The sequence below is a fragment of the Hylobates moloch genome, unplaced genomic scaffold (assembly GCF_009828535.3).
Source record: "Hylobates moloch isolate HMO894 unplaced genomic scaffold, HMol_V3 SCAFFOLD_9, whole genome shotgun sequence".
Classification (NCBI taxonomy): domain Eukaryota; kingdom Metazoa; phylum Chordata; class Mammalia; order Primates; family Hylobatidae; genus Hylobates; species Hylobates moloch.
The window spans coordinates 11,195,214-11,211,119 of record NW_026652284.1 but is presented as its reverse complement, the minus strand read 5'-3'; the positions used below and the strand labels follow the sequence as shown (position 1 = coordinate 11,211,119).

General features: G+C 54.4%; 1 protein-coding gene across 2 annotated transcripts; it reads right to left on the bottom strand.

Annotated features, from left to right (window-relative positions):
* Positions 1-410: 410 nt before the first annotated feature.
* Positions 411-15,008, bottom strand: AGTRAP (angiotensin II receptor associated protein). Of its 2 annotated transcripts, none has more exons than XM_032758937.2 (5): positions 14,905-15,008; positions 5,335-5,369; positions 3,633-3,738; positions 2,569-2,764; positions 411-1,104 (listed from the first exon to the last, which is right to left on the bottom strand). In XM_032758937.2, exons 1-5 carry the CDS (start codon positions 14,929-14,931, stop codon positions 989-991), a joined length of 480 nt encoding a protein of 159 aa, XP_032614828.1. In that variant the 5' UTR covers positions 14,932-15,008; the 3' UTR covers positions 411-988. The 2 variants fall into 2 exon arrangements, with proteins under 2 accessions (XP_032614828.1, XP_032614829.1); XM_032758938.2 differs by having other exon boundaries at positions 2,590-2,764.
* Between the last annotated feature and the right edge of the window lie 898 nt (positions 15,009-15,906).

The window sequence follows — 15,906 nt, the reverse complement described above, 5'->3', positions numbered from 1 at the left end:
CCCGAGGAGCAAGTCCACTGCTAACAAGTTCGCCATTACTTAGGGAGCCCTCCTCACACCAGGCACTTTACACCTGGAGCAGGCACCAACCCTTTCTAGAAGACACTGAAGGCATGCAGCTAGTAAGTGGCAGAGCAGGATTCAAAACAGTGCCTGGGTCATCTGGTTCAGAGAAATGGATGCCCACGCACCACACCCACCAGTGTCTCTCTCTGCTGTGGCCTCTGCTAGGCCAGAGCCAGGCACAAGCCCAGCTCAGCCAACGCACATGCCCGTTTCCTCCTGCCATGACAGAATGGGGCAGCACAGCGCAGGCTCCACCTGGGAATTGGCAGGAGAAATCTTCCCAGGAACAAGGCCAGGCCCCAGCCCAGCCAGGAGATTGAAAGTGGCTCAAAACACAGCCCATCTACACAATTCCCCAAACTTTAATGCTGTGGGTCTGAAAAGGGAGGCTGGAGGTTGTGGTGGGTCACAGTGTTGCTGACACCTCTGGCCTCCAGCCCTGCATCCCTAGGCACCATGTGACCAGGCAGTGAGAAGGATGGGGCCTCACTCCCATGCCAGACTGCTCCTCGGGCTGAGCAGGACCTGAAGCTCTCAGGGCTTCCACCAAAGCCCAACAAACTTGGGGGAGGCCTAAGGGGGCATCAGCGGTCCTTAAAGGCCTGAGCTTGCAACACTCAGGCAGGACTCGGCTGAGGGCCTCTGTGGTGCCACGATGGGGTAGGAGGTAAAGAGAGACCATGGTTCCAGCCTGGGAACCAGTGGGTGCCCTGAAGGGAAGGGAGGCCTCAGGGAGTTCGGGACAGGAGTGTGCATGGCACTGGGCGGCCCATGGGGGCTCCTGGCCTCTTGGTTCAGGCAATCCCTGAGCTGGGGACACATTCCATCTTAGGTCCAAGAGACGGAGGTCAGGAGCATCCCTAGAATGACCTCCCAGGCACGAGGAAGGCCCGGGGCAGGGCCGGGCGCAGCGTGGCTGGCTTCAGTACCCTCGGGCATCTTGACCCCTGCCCTCTGGGACAGCAAAGGGATCTGCGGGCGCCTCTGCTGAGTCAATCGTCTGGTAGGCACTATGGTCCTGAGAAGAGCCAAGGAAACCTGGGTGACAGGGGACATGGTGGGAAAGAAAAATGAAGGGTGAGAACTCAGGACGTTCAGCTGAGTCCAACCCAAGATCCACCCCTGCTACCCTCGGGCTGGGTATCCTGACACGATGCACAGAGACAGAGGCAGCAGCCCCAGGCCCTAAACCTTTAGCATGTATTATTCAATCAATCCTGCCGTATCCCTGTGCAGCGGGTATTTTTACTGTCCCCACTTTACAGATGAGGAAACTGTGGGTCAAAGGGATGAAGTGACTTGCTCGAGATCACACAGCTCAAAGCTGATGATGCTGGGACCCACGCCTAGGCAGCCGAGTCCAAAGCCAGGCTCCTGGCCCCTGTGCCGTGGGCTTCCCCAGGCAGCACGTGCTTAGGAACCTGGGCAGAGGGACACCAGCCCGGGGCCCACACACTCCTCTCCAGCTCCCCTCCCAGGTACAAGGATACCACATTACCATATCCAGACGGCCTTGGAGGCCGGGGCTGGGTCCAAGGCAGGGCTGTAGGGCTCCGAGTACCCCACATGCCTCACTCCCATCCCCTACTCTGTACATTCATCCTGGGACCCTGAACAAGTCCCAAAGGATGTGGGCCTCAGTTTCCTCATCTGTCCAATGGGAGAAACATTCTGGCACCCATCACCTGGGGGCAGACCCAGGCAGTGCTGAGGTCAGCCACTGTGGGCAGCCCCAGGCCATTCCCACCCTCAACCAGCTGGTGGCAGTCACAGGCCACCTGGGGCATCTCATCTCAGGAGTGAAAGGCAGAAGGCCACACCCCACCACCTCCCTCCACTCCTCTCAAAGAGAGAGAGAAAGGAAGAGAGAGAGGTGTCAGAGAGCAGGCAAATGGCTCGGCCACCAGGAGAAGGGGTACAGGAGTTCAGAGAGAGTGTGGGAGAGGGCAGGTGTAAGGCTGGGTGAGTGGGGAGGGGCCGGTGGGCAGGGAAAGTGCCCCCTGTTCAGGGCTGTCTTCACTGAGGCTCCCACAGCCTACACTGGCGCGGGCTCTGCCCTGGCCACCTAGCAGTCTCTGCAGCAGGAGAAGGAAGACCCCATGTGGCAGGAAATGGGGTTCTAGTGATGGGCCCCGGTGAGAACAGAGAGGAGACCTGTAGGTGCCCGTGGCCCTCAGGATGGAGACAGCCCAGGGCTGCCCCTGGGAACTAAATGGTACCCCCAGCTGTTCCTGTGCTCTGGGCTGAGAGAAGGGCCCAGCCTCAGCTTCACAGCAGAAGAAGGTCACGGCAGACCAGGACAACCAGGGGGCCCCGGGGCTCCTGCAGCAGAGACTAGGACCTTGGACCTGTCCACCCTGGTACAGAGCACCCATGCCACACTCTCCCTGCACCTTGAGCCCTGGCCCCATGGGGCAAGGCTGGCTCACTGAGGGAGAGGCTGGAGGCCAGGCAAGGGACAGACGGGAGCGGTGGGGAGCTGGCTGGAGGTGGTGGCCTCACCAGTGTGGACCAGGAGCTCACCCCCGCGCTCCCGGTACATGTGGTAGACGAAGCAGCAGGAGAGCGGCTTGAGCAGCAGGCTGAGGATGGCCATGCCCGCACCAAAGCGGCCCGTGTCCGTGAGGCTGACCCGCGGGTAGAAGATGCTGATGTGCACGATGTCCAAGAAGATGGTGGCCAGCAAGCCACCAAGAAACTGCAAGACACACCACACCGATGAGCACAACACCCCCACCACGCTCCGTGGCTGCCCCACCATATACTGGATGGGAAGCTGTTTCATGCCCCGCTGTGTCCTTGGGGCTTGCTGGAAAACAGATCAAGCAAGCAGGCAGGGCCCGTTGGGGAGCCGCTGGCTGAGACTGCAGTCTAGGGGCAGGGATGCCGGGGGCCCAGGTCTCGGTTCCACCAGAGCCTCCCTCCCCACCCATTTCCCGTCGCCTCTAAGGCCATGATGGGCACAAGACTTGGCTCTAGAACTTCCATAGAGGAAGGTTCCTTGGAGTTCACCCAGTCCTTCTCCAACACAAAGAAAATCTCTTCTCAGTCATCCTGAGGCCCTGGCCTCGGCTTGAAGAGCCCGTGTGGGAGCACTCACTGCCCCACAGGGCTCGGTGGGTGCTGAGAAGCTCCCCCTGTGGGAGGTTTCGGTGGGGCAGGGTCACCTCTACTTCCTAAAGTAGTGGAATGCCCTCTTGGCTGGGTCTCCCAGCCATATCCCCTCCCCTAAAAGAGAGCCACAGAGGGAGGTTACAGGGGATGTTCCACTGCTCTTGAGAAGTGGCTAATCTGAGGCACTGGTGGGACCCACCCCATGGCTTTCCTTGGGGAGATAATGGCAGACTTGGGGTTCTCTAAGCCAGACAAGAGCAGCAGCAGGCTGGGCTCCTGAAGACAGGCATGGGCCGGAGCCCAGGAGGCTGATGAACAGGCTTTAGACAATGGGAAGTGGCAGCCCAAGGAAGAGGGGGAAGATTGGGATGGGACGGGGTAGCAGAGCCAGGCTATGTCTTGCCCTGTGCTGCGGCCCCTCACCCTGCCGCCTCTCCCCCACCCTGGCTCACCATGCTTATGGCGTCGATGGAGTCCCGCTGAGCCACAGCCCACACGCCCAAGGCCAGGATGGTGAAGTTGGCCCAGGCATAGGAGCCTGAGAATACAATGCAGCCCCTGTAGGAAGAGGTAGCTCAGTCCCATCAGGCGGACACCACCCCGCAGGTCACCTCCCTCCTGCTCCGGGGTCTCAGGGCCTCCTCCCAGAACACACCATAGTCTTCGAGGCCACCCAGCTGTGTGCCAGCAAATCCCGTGGGCTCTGCCTCCCACCCAGACCCTGGATCTGGCTGTGTCCCTGTAGATCCAAAGCACCTCCCTCTCCTGCCAGATGACAGCCGCAGCCACCCTGTGCCAGCGTCCTGACTGCCACTCTGTTCTCTAAACAGCAACCGGTAATGTAGTCAGATGCTGTGACTCCTCTGCTAAAAATCCTCCAACAGTTTTCTGTCCCATTTGGAATAAAATGCAGACTCTTCACCAGGGCCTAAGGGGCCTGTGGGATCCCAGACACTGCCCTGCCCTACTGACCTCCCAGCCACTGCCCTGTGAGGCGGGCGCCCTCTACTCTGACACCTGGACCCCCTTTTGTCATTCACCCTGAGACTCGAATGTTCACCCTGAGACTCCTTCCCTCGCCTACCGGTGCTAAGTACAACTCCGTCACTTTCCTAACACAAGGCCCACCCTATTCTATTTTTAGGGTATTGCTACTGACATTGTTGACTTACTTGTCAATCCAATCAAAATCATAGTGAACACAGATCACTTGCTAGTACCTAGCATGGTTCTGTTTTAAATTAACTCATTTATGTACGTTTATGTTAATAACCATAGGAAGGATTATTGTTATCCTCACATTAGAGATGAGGAAACTGAGACACAAAGAGGTTAAGCAACTTGCCCAAGGTCACACAGTTGCTGAGCAGTGGGGCTGGGATTTGGAGTCTGGCTGGAGAGGCCATGCTCTTGCTCACCCTGCTGTGCTGCAAGGAAGACTCAGGAGGACAGGGACTGAGTCTACCTCGTTTATTACCAAACCCACTGGGCCTTGCCTTCCCCTGCATGCAGCGGGCGCTTCCTAGATTTATAGGACATTCACTGAAGTGTAGCATGCAGAAGACATGTGCAAGGCAGGTGTGGAGTGCCATTTGGTTCAATAGGTCTTTGAATAAACCATCTTATCTTTTGCTTTTAAGAAAGCAGGTGCCTGGGTCCCAGCCCAGAATCACCAACTCAGAATCTTGGGGAAGTGTGACTAAGAAATCTGTATTTTGGCCCTGCTTCTCAAGGTCGTGAACCATGATGGTTACGGTTCACATTACTCACAGCTGTTGCCCTGTGTGCTGCACTTCAAAGTTTGCAAAATGCACAGGTGAGCTCAATGGTTTCCAATCTTGGTTTGGCAGAGAAATGTCTCCAGAAGCTCAACAGATTAAAAGAGATGGTAAAGGTGAAAATCAAGCTGCAGTGCTGAGGCCTCACTGTGGGCAGGCCCTGGGGAGCTCTGATGAGCACTTCCACGTCTCCCTCCCAGCTCCTGCAGGGTGTGCAATCCTTATGCCTATTGTACAGATGGAAATCAAGACCCGGAGAGGCAGAGCTGTTTGGCCCAAAGTAACCTGGCTAAAACATGGCAGAACCAGGACCTGACCCGGCTGATACAGACCCTGAGACCGCAGGAGACACACAGATACCCACAGAGTCACTTACCAGGTTGTCAGCAGCCAGTGACCTAGGAGAATCACCTGTGGCACAACAAGGGCGGGAGAAGAGGTCTGTGAACATGACCACCACAGGGGCAGGAAAGCGTCGGGTGCAGAAAACACAGGAGGCCCCCACGCCCAGCACCTCTGAGGGCCTCAGTAATGTCTGTTGAAAAGGCACACCAGCAACTGCAGGTGGCCCAGGAGTGAAGGAGGAGGAAGAAAGCAGGCCAGGCCAGGGAGGGGCTGCTTCATGCCTTCACCCCTCCCATGCGGCAGCTGACACCCACACCCCTTCCAAGCATCAGAGGCGTACGAACCAGAGCAATTCCATCTTGAATAGGAGCTGGGTGAAATAAGGCTGAAACCTAGTGGGCTGCATTCCCAGATGGTTAAGGCATTACAGGATAATAGGAGGTCAGCACAAGGTACAGGTCATAAAGACCTTGCTGACAAAACGGGTTACAGTAAAGAAGCCAGCTAAAACCCACCCAAATCAAGATGGCCACGAGAGTAACCTCCGGTCGTCCTCACTGCTACACTCCCACCAGCACCGTGACAGTTTACAAATGCCATGGCAATGTCAGAAACTTACCCTATATGGTCTAAAAAGGGGAGGCATGAATAATCCACCCCTTGGTTAGCATATTATCAAGAAATAACTATAAAAATGGGCAACCAGGCTGGGCGTGGTGGCTCACGCCTGTAATCCCAGCATTTTGGGAGGCTGAGACGGGTGGATCACCTGAGGTCAGGAGTGCAGAACCAGCCTGGCCAATATGGTGAAGCCCCATCTCTACTAAAAAATACAAAAATTAGCCAGGCATGGTGGTGCATGCCTGTAATCCCAGCTACTTTTTTTTTTTTTTGAGACAGAGTCTCGCTCTTTCACCCAGGCTGGAGTGCAGTGGCGCGATCTCGGCTCACTGCAGGCTCCGCCCCCCGGGGTTCACGCCATTCTCCTGCCTCAGCCTCCCACGTAGCTGGGACTACAGGCGCCTGCCACCTCGCCCGGCTAATTTTTTTGTATTTTTAGTAGAGACGGGGTTTCACCGTGTTAGCCAGGATGGTCTCGATCTCCTGACCTCGTGATCCGCCCGCCTCGGCCTCCCAAAGTGCTGGGATTACAGGCGTGAGCCACCGCGCCCGGCCTTATTCCTTTACTTTCTTAATACACTTGCTTTCACTTTACTCTATGGACTCGCCCTGAATTCTTTCTTGTGTGAGATGCGAGAACCCTCTCTTGGGGTCTGGATCGGGACCCCTTTCCTGTAACACAAGGGCGGGAGGCTCTTTGTGGAATGCAGGGAATCTGCTCTGAAATCAGAAGAGGCCTCGATGGGAAGCGGATCGGTGGAGGCTCACGTGAGGGTGATTTCTTGGGACACTGGAGCTGGGGCACTGTGGGGGGCAGAGGGGAAAGCAGCTGTTGTGGCTGGAGAGAGCGGGCAAAGGGAGGGCTAGGGACAGGTAGGGGGGCCTGAGGGCCTCGGAAGGGAGCATGGGCTTCACGCCAAGTACAGTGAGAGACACCACTGAGACTTTTCTACAGGGAGATAGCTTGGTATGCCTTATAGTAAGGAAAAACAACAACAACAAAATCCCCCTGGCTATTTTTCTGGATTTCTGCAATATTCTACTTTTTTCTTTTTAAATTTTGAGACACGGTCTTGCTCTGTGGGTCAGGCTGGAGTTCAGTGGCGCCATCACAGCTCACTGCAGCCTCGAACTCCTGGGCTTAAGTGATCCTCCTGCTTCAGCCTCCCCAGTAGCTGGGACTACAGGTGTGTACCACCACGCCCAGCTAATTTTTATTTTTTTGTAGAGACAAGGTCTCCCTATGTTAACCAGGCTAGTCTCAAATTCCTGGGCTCAAGCAATCTACCCACCTTGGTCTTCCAAAGTGCTGGGATTACAGGCAGGAGCCACTGCACCCAGCTACAATATTTTACCCTTTTTAATGTCCTCTGTGTCCTTAAAATAACAGCCTCCTCCCCTGGAACTGGTCTCTACTACGGGACATCAACAAGGCCCTGACTGGAAAGCACATAGAAAAAGGGCAGATGGAGGCGGGGCGCGGTGGCTCACGCCTGTAATCCCAGCACTTTGGGAGGCTGAGGTGGGCAGATCACCTGAGGTTGGGAGTTCAAGATCAGCCTGACCAACATGGAGAAACCCCGTTTCTACTAAAAATACAAAATTAGCCGGGCATGGTGGCACATGCCTGTAATCCCAGCTACTCAGGAGGCTGAGGCAGGAGAATCGCTTGAACCCAGGAGGCAGAGGTTGCAGTGAGCCGAGATCGTGCCATTGTACTCCAGCCTGGGCAACAAGAACAAAACTCCGTCTCAAAAAAAAAAAAAAAGAAAAAAGAAAAAGGGCAGATGGGCTGGGCGCGGTGGCTCACGCCTGTAATCCCAGCACTTTGGGAGGCCAAGGCAGGTGGATCACTTGAGGTCAGGAGTTCGAGACCAGCCTGGCTAACATGGTGAAACCCTGTCTCTACTAAAAAGACAAAAATTAGCTGGGCATGGTGGTGGGCACCTGTAATCCCAGCCACTCTGGAAGTTGAGGCACGAAAATTGCTTGAATCTGGGAGGCAGAGGTTGCAGTAAGCCCAGATTGGGCCACAGCACTCCAGTTTGGGTGACAGAGTGAGACTCCATCTCAAAAAAAAAAAAAAAAAAAAGATGCCTCGGGAGGGCAGGCAGCTGCAGCAAGAGCTTCCAAAGGGAAAGGACCCAGGCTGAGCACAATGTATGAGCGGGACTTGGCCAAGCAAAGGTGGGGCCAAGCCCCAGGCCCTGCATGGGTGGCAGTGGGCATGGAGATAACTGAGGTCGGGGTGGGGTAGAACAGAGACTTTGGGAGGCCGGGAGCCCCAAATTGGGAGCTTCAATGGGCCTGGTGGTCAATGAGGGCCCTAGAAGAAGTTTACTCAAGGGATTGAGGGGTCAGGCTGGAAGGGTGAGATGCCACATGCCTGGGGCAGAGGCAGCGTCCTGGCGCAGACACGGGCAAGGTTTGCGAAGAAGGCCAGGGTTTCTGGCCTGGGTGGAAGGACAGAAGGAGCCCTCGCCACCTGCAGAAAAGAACTCTGGGCCAGGTCTGGTGGCTCACGCCTGTAATCCTAACACTTTAGGAGGTGGAGGGAGAAGACTGCTTGAGCCCAGGAGTTCGAGAACAACCTGGCCAACAAAGTAAGACCCTATCTCTACAAACAATCAAAAAATTAGCCAGGCATGGTGGAGTACACCTATAGCCCCAGCTACTTGGGGGGCTGAGGTGGGAGAATCACTTGAGCCAGTGAGGTCCAGTATGCAGTGAGCCAAGATTGCACCACTGCACTACGGCCTGGGGGACAGAGCAAGATCCTGCCAGAAAGAGAAAGGAAGGAAAGAAAGAAAAGAAAGAGAAAGAGAAGGAAGAGAGAAAGAAGAAAGAAAAGGAAGGAAAGAAGGAAGGAAGGAAGGGAAAGAAAGGAAAAGAAAGAAAAGACAGACAAACTCACTCTGGCAGAGGAGGAAAAAGCATTTCTAGAAGAGTTACTCTTGACCACACACCAACTATGTGCCAGGCCCTATGCCAACCATCTCACATGACCTTATCTGGACCTCACAGCAGCGTCTGGAACAGATACTATTATTCCCATTTCACAGATGAGAAAACAAGACTCAGAGATAAATTATGTTGATTAAGACTCCACAGGTAGCAAGTGGCAAAACTGGAATTAAATTTCAAACTCGCCTCCAAAACCAGTGCACCCAACCTCCCCGCTGGGGGCACAGGCCTTCAGCTGGGAACTGTTTGGGCTTGTGAGAAAGGTCCACAGATGGGGGCAGATCGAATCCAGAGCTGGCGGCTGAGATACTTCACCTTCACCTCCAGGGCCCAGGGCCAGAGTGAACCACAAGGGGCCTGGCTCTGTGGCCCAAAAGAAATTCCTCTCCCAGCTCCAAGAGACTAGGAAAATAATTCTGTAAGGACTGATGCACCCAACTTTAAGAAGACCTCGAGACTCTGACCAGGCTGAGTAGTGTGTTACAGAAGGCTAGCTCTAGAAGGAATCTTCCCCATCACCTCACCTACCTTCATCTACTATTGAGCGCTTCCTATGTGCTAGGTGCCATTCTAAGTGCTTTCTGTATATAAATGCACTATCCTTACAAACGTCTGAGGTCTTATCATCCCCATTTTACAGCTGAGAAAACTGAGGCTCAGAAGGAAGTAACTTGCCCAAGGTCACAGAGCAGGCCAGTGGCAGAGCCAGGACTCAGACCCAGGCTGTGCTGTCCAGCCATTAGGCCTCTCCCCATTACAAAGATGGGGAAACTGAGGCAGGAGAGGTGTAGTCGTCTGTGGATTTAAATCCCCAGGGGCTTGAAGTGATAAATGGTGTTAAGTTTCTTAAACATTTAGTGTCACCCAGCATCACTGGCACCTGCTTTTCATCCACCCTGGGGAGTCAGAGGTGTGCACAGCAGATTCGGAGCTGTGCTCTCAGTACTGACATCGCTAACCAGGTACTCTGCCCTAGGAATGGAGGTGCAGTGAACCCTCATTCTGAAGGAAAGCTATAGCAAGGGAAAGGGCACCTGATTGAACAGCAGGGAGGCTGGGGTGGTCAGGGGCTTCTCTGAGGAAGGGATGGGGGAGGCAGAGGGGGAAGAAGAGCATTTTGAGCAGGAGAGGCGGCACTCACAAAGGCTCTGTGGCAGAAGAGGGGCATGGAACTTTCTGGAAACTGAACAGAAGCCAGTGTGGCTGGAGTGGAAGGTGAGGGGAGGGGAGTGGAGGAGGGAGGGACAGGAAGTTGGGGGCAGGCAGGGGTGGGCATGAGGACGATTCTGATCTTTATCTTCAGAGCTAACCACTGTCCCCTCCAACTGATAGTAAACCCTGGACCACAGACAGGAAGGAACTCGCTCAGGGCCACACCACACAGTCAGCCACAGTGGTCCCAACATCTAGCTTTTAAAGAAGACACCGAGGAAAGAGACAGAGGGGAGGTAGCTCCCATCACTCCTTTCCTCCCCAAAATTGACACCTAACTCTTCCCACTCTGGGCTTGTTTTGGAAATGATCTTCATTTTCAATGCCCTGGCTCCTATGCCTAGACTGTACACATAGTAGGTCTTTAATAAATGGGCCCTGCAGAGCCCTGGATTATTCCGGAGAGAATGGCAGCATGAAAGGCTGAGTCCCAGGGGGGCCTCTGATCCGCAGGGTACCCTAAGGGTCATGTTTACAACCTGTGAGATAAAGACCTTTCCTAGCGCTGGAAGGGCCTGTAATAGAGTGAACACGCAGCTGGGTCCACACCTCTGCCATCTCTGTTAGAGAAGAAAACAACGTAACCTGGAAATACTGCAGATCCTTAGAACACACACAGTCTCCTCTGCGTGACGTCACTTTGGTTTGATAAATATGAAGAAAGCACCATTTGCTCCTTTAAACCCCTGGGAAAAGAAACGTCCGGAAGCCTAAGCCTCCCCTGCCTCAGTTTCTTCATCTGCGTAACAGGAGGACACCCAGAGAGGCCTTAATGTGCAGGAAGGCTCCAGGGAGAAACTGAGCCAAACGGGCCCTGCACTTCCTGGCAGCCCAGGGAAAGAGGGGCCAGTAACTGTCGGGACAAAATCACTGTCTGCTGGCCCTGGGGGAGCTTCCTGGTAGCCAAAGAGACACAGGATTCTCAGGTACTGCCTGAAAGAGGAGCTGGAAGCAGGGGAGGAACCTGAGCTAAATGGGTGGCAGGGCCAGGACAGGACCTTTCCCAGCTGGACAGGAAGGACGGACCTGAGCCCCTGGACTCTCACTACAGTGCTCAGCCCAGGGGAGGCCGCCCAGCTCTTTCCCAGACAGGGGTCAATGGGCCAAGGCAGCAGAGGGTCCCAGGATGCTATGTTGGAACAGGAGACCAGGGTGCTGGTCCAGGCAGCAAGGCCTCAGGCTCCTTTCTGCAAAACGGAGGCAGTACCCATTTGTCCCACGGGGTGCCTCAACTGCCAGAGACAAGCATCTATCTGGACGGTCACTGTAAGTATCCGTTTACTAGCTGTTAAATACCTATGTGGGGCAGGGATCCTGTATCGTCAACGACAGCAGCAACTCCTGCTACTGACAAGCACCTGCCTGCCATGCATCTACACTGCACTGCACCTAACTCTTGTCATCCGTGTAACTGTATGGGGTAGAACTGAGGCTCTGAGAGATTAAGTAAATTGGCCAATTCATAAAGCTTATAAACAACAGAGCCCAGACACAAATGTCAGAATCGATCTATTCAGCCGGAGTTTTTGTTTGTTTTTTGAGACAGAGTCTTGCTCTGTCGCCCAGGCTGGAGTGCAGTGGATCTCGGCTCACTGCAACCTCTGCCTCCCGTGTTCAAGTGATCCTCGGTGCCTCCACCTCCTGAGTAGCTGGGACTACAGGCGAGCACCACCATACCTGGCTAATTTTTGTATTTTTAGTAGAGGTGGGGTTACGTCATGTTGGCCAGGCTGGTCTCGAACTCCTGACCTCAAATGATCCGCATGCCTGGTCTCCCAAAGTGCTAGGATTACAGGTGTGAGCCACCAAGCCTGGCCCAGCCTGAATTTGTAACCCTAATTCTAGACTACGTCCTGGACCATGGATCCATCTTCCTAGGAGGTAGGGACTGTATTTATCTTCTTTTTACAGTGAAGAAATAGATACTGAGAGAGTTCAGAAACCTACTCAAGACCTTGAATGCAGACCTGCCTGCCCCCAAAGCCTGTGCTCTGTCCACTGTGCTACACCATCAGGATCTCGAAGAGCCGTAGAGGGCGGATGGCAATGAGGAAGTCTAACTTGGAGAAGGAAAGGCTGAAGAGAAACCAACGGGGCATGCAGACCAAGACTTAAACCCTTTGTTTGCCACTAGAGGACCCATGGCGGGGTAGGACTTCCCAGAAATGGAATATACTCCTACCAGTCCTGTGCAAACACTTGGTGGCCCGTTATATGTGCTAGTGAGATCCCCCAGGGTGGCCGGGGCCCAGGGACACCAGTCAGGGCTGCCACGGATAGGAGGCAGAGTCATGCAGCGGTTAACTTCGTGGGTACTGGAAGCGAACAGGTGGATCTGATCCTGGCTCCATGACTTTAGAACCTAGTGACCTTAGGCAAGTCACCTGACCTCTCAGAACAGCTGTTTGCTCTTCTGCAAAGCAGGGCAGTAATGCCTGATTCAGTGTTGTTGCGTGGATCCAGTGGTACAGGGAGGTGGGGAGGTGTGGGAAGTGCTCCACACAGTGCCTGTCAGGAAGTCAGCCCTCCATCCCAGCAGTCCTCATTACAGAGTTCTTAACCCTAATGCTACACGACTACCTCCTAGACCACCAGATCCTCCTCCCAAGGTCTTCTTCCCACAAGACCTCTGTACCCAAGTCCAGTCCTTTCCAAGCTCATCACAATGTCATTCTTGCAGCTCAGGACCTGGCTTCAAGAGACATGGACAGGGCTTGGTCAGGAGCTGCCCTTTGTGCAACGGGCCTGGGGCAGCTGTTTCTTCTCACCTGGCACCACTGCCCACTCTGGCTGAGCTGGGCAGAAGCAGGCACTCAGCCCTTGCCCAAGGAATATACAAATGAGGGAGTGAGGGGGGAGTGCAGGCCACAGGGAGCAGATCCCCACCTCCTGAAGGGCTCTGAACTCAGAACATACCCTAAGTGCCTGCAAGCAAGGAGTCAACAGCTGCCCTCCACAGGGTGGCCAGATTCAGCAAACAAAAATACAGAACACCTAGTTAATTTCCAGTATCAGATCATGAATAATTTGTTAATATATCCCACATATTGCCTGAGACTTACTCATACTAAAAAACTGTTCGTTGTTGATCTGAAATTCAAATTCACCTGGATCCCCTATATATGACCTGGCAACCCTGACCCCTCAGGGCCTCCCAGCACTTTGTTGTCTCTGACTGGTAGCAGAGACTGGGGTCTTGTTTGCCAAGTCAAGGGGAGGACCAGCCTTTTCATCCTGGGTACCGAAAGCCAGCATAGCTCATACCTGTGGATGCTCTTAGCCTGTCAGGCCCAAAAAGTTGCTCAGAAAAAGCCCCAAAGAGACTAAGCCCTCCCAAAGGACAGAAAAAGCCAACGTTAAAGTCAGCCCTAACTAAGCTGGTACCCCAGAAAGGACCTGGCCCTGGAGTCTGATCCCTATGGGTTCAAATCCTGATACTGTCACTTATTCCCTGCGGGACCTTGGCAATTTACCCAGTCCAAGCTGAAGTTTGCTCATCTGTAAAAAGATGACCATATCAGCTTTCTCATAAGGCTGCCGTTATTAAATAACCTGGCACACCACAGAAGCCGATAAATTAGAGCTCTGTCCCTCCCACTGCCCTCACCTGATCCTCTGTCAGCAATTATTTTAAGCAAATCCCTCATCAGAGAAAAGGCAGTTGGTGTTAACCCCACATTGCCTGGAATAGAGTGCATATTGATACCAACAAACCTCGGTTGCTGTCACGTAAATTTCTTCCCAGCTGAACGTTCCATCCAAGCCCATTCCCTTGCTCCAGCCATGTCTCCCCACCACCGTTGACTGGAAGCTTCAGGAAGGTTTGCTGAAGCAAGTATGATTAAGAAGGGAAACGTGCCCATGGCAAGTCATAGCACAGATGTTGTGTAATAATAAAGTGTATTAAGCCATTGTTTTGTAACCATCTATTTCTCAGGTTCCATTTAGTCCCAGACACCAACAGGGAGCTAAATGCGTTGTCATTCATGAGTAAGAGGACATTCCTGGATATTGCCTCAAAGGAGGCTGCACTAAGACCCAAAATGGCCGGTTTGGTCCAAGGTCCACACCTGCCTCACCAGCTAAAGCCCCTAGCCCCTCTAATGCAAATGGAGCCCAGACACGTGGGCGGCGGGGCTGGGCGGGGAGAAAAAGAACAGCCGCTGGCACCCAGCACGGCTCGGGAAATGAAGACACCAGAGGAAGCCCTGCAGCGTTCTTCCCAGTGCACAGAGTTGGGGTTTTCTGCTTTTAAGTAATTTCTGTTGGAGTTCGTGCTTCTTGATTATGAAATAAGAGCGCTGGATGTGTAAACTTTATAAAACCAACTGCTTGGGAACATCGGATTTCCTTAACCCGACTTAGCAAACAAGGAGGCTCCTAGAACGGTGCTGGGACCCAGGGGGCAAGCCCAGTCCCTGACCCCCGCGCGGGGGAGGTGAGCCGCCTACAAGCCCCTCCCGCGCACCTTCCTCCTCCTCCAGGGGAATTCTGGGCGTGCAGGCAACAGCAATGCTGGGACCGGCGCTAACCGCTGGAGAGTCTGAGTCCGGGAGGGGGCGGCCCTTGCCCTCCGCTGCCACCTCCAACGGCGCCTCTACGTCGCCCTGCTGGCCTGTGCCTGGATCACTCTCCCTGCTGTGGCCTGCCTGCCCACCTCCTTCTCGCGTGGGGTCTGTACCTTCCCTTCCTCCCTACCATCCCTCTTTCCCCAAAACTCCCGGTCCTTCCTCCCACCTTCCTGGAAAATGCAAACGTCCCACCTCCCCCCACAAAGGGGACCCTCCCCCCAGCCCGTCGCCACCTTCAGGTTCACAGCAGGCAGCTCCATCCCGACCCAGGCCGAGGGCACCTGCGCGGCAGCCGCGGGGGCTCCTGGGCTCCGAAGTCGGGGAACAAACTTGCCTAGCCCCGCCCCGCCCCGCCCGTTGCGGCGACTCCAACCCCAGCGCCGCTCAAGACCACGTGAAGCGGGCTGGAGCGGGTCACGTGACCGCCGCTCGGTTGCTAGGAAACGGCGTCCGCAGCTCACGCCTTCAGCCAAGCTCCAGACTCCCGCCACCGCCCAGGCAGTACCTGGGGGCCGCTGGCAAAAGCTGGAGTTTCTGTCGCCCAGGGCGTATCCTGCCTGGCTAATATTCCAGGAAGCGGGCTGTTGGGACTGCCTGCAGCCAGGACAACTTGGGGACCGTCCAGGCGCAAAGTGCTGATGTGGCAACAGCTTGTGTCTCGTCCTTGGGGGCACCCTCTCTCCTTCCCACTTCCCTGTGTAAATGGGCTATTTAGGATACCTACCTCATATGATCCTTATGAGGATTAAATGAGCTAACCGCTGTTGTTAAAGAAAACGTTGTTGGGACAGTTGTTAAACCAGTACTGTTCAAGACTTGCTGTAGGGTTATTGCCGTGGAGTGAGAGTTTGGGCTCAACACCGAATACAACAAGGACCAAGGAGGGATTTATAGCCAGAGCAGAATGAGGGAGCCAGGAATGGAAGATTCCTAGGAGGAGACATCAAGGATGGGGGGCGGTTCTTGCTAACTTAGCAGGACTCTTGCTGAAACTGGTTTATGCAGGCTCAGGCCCAGCAAGGACAGGAAGACACAGAGGTCCAAGGTCGAGGCCTAGTCAAGATAAAGGATTCAGAGGAGCCTAACTACGGTTTGGTCTAGGAGAGAACAGTGCCTGGCACTTAGTAAATGGGCAGGACACACAAGCTATTGTTATTACCAACACAAGATGAGGCTGGGCGCACTGGCTCACCCCTGTTATCCCAGCACTTTGGGAGGCCAAGGAGGGTGGATCA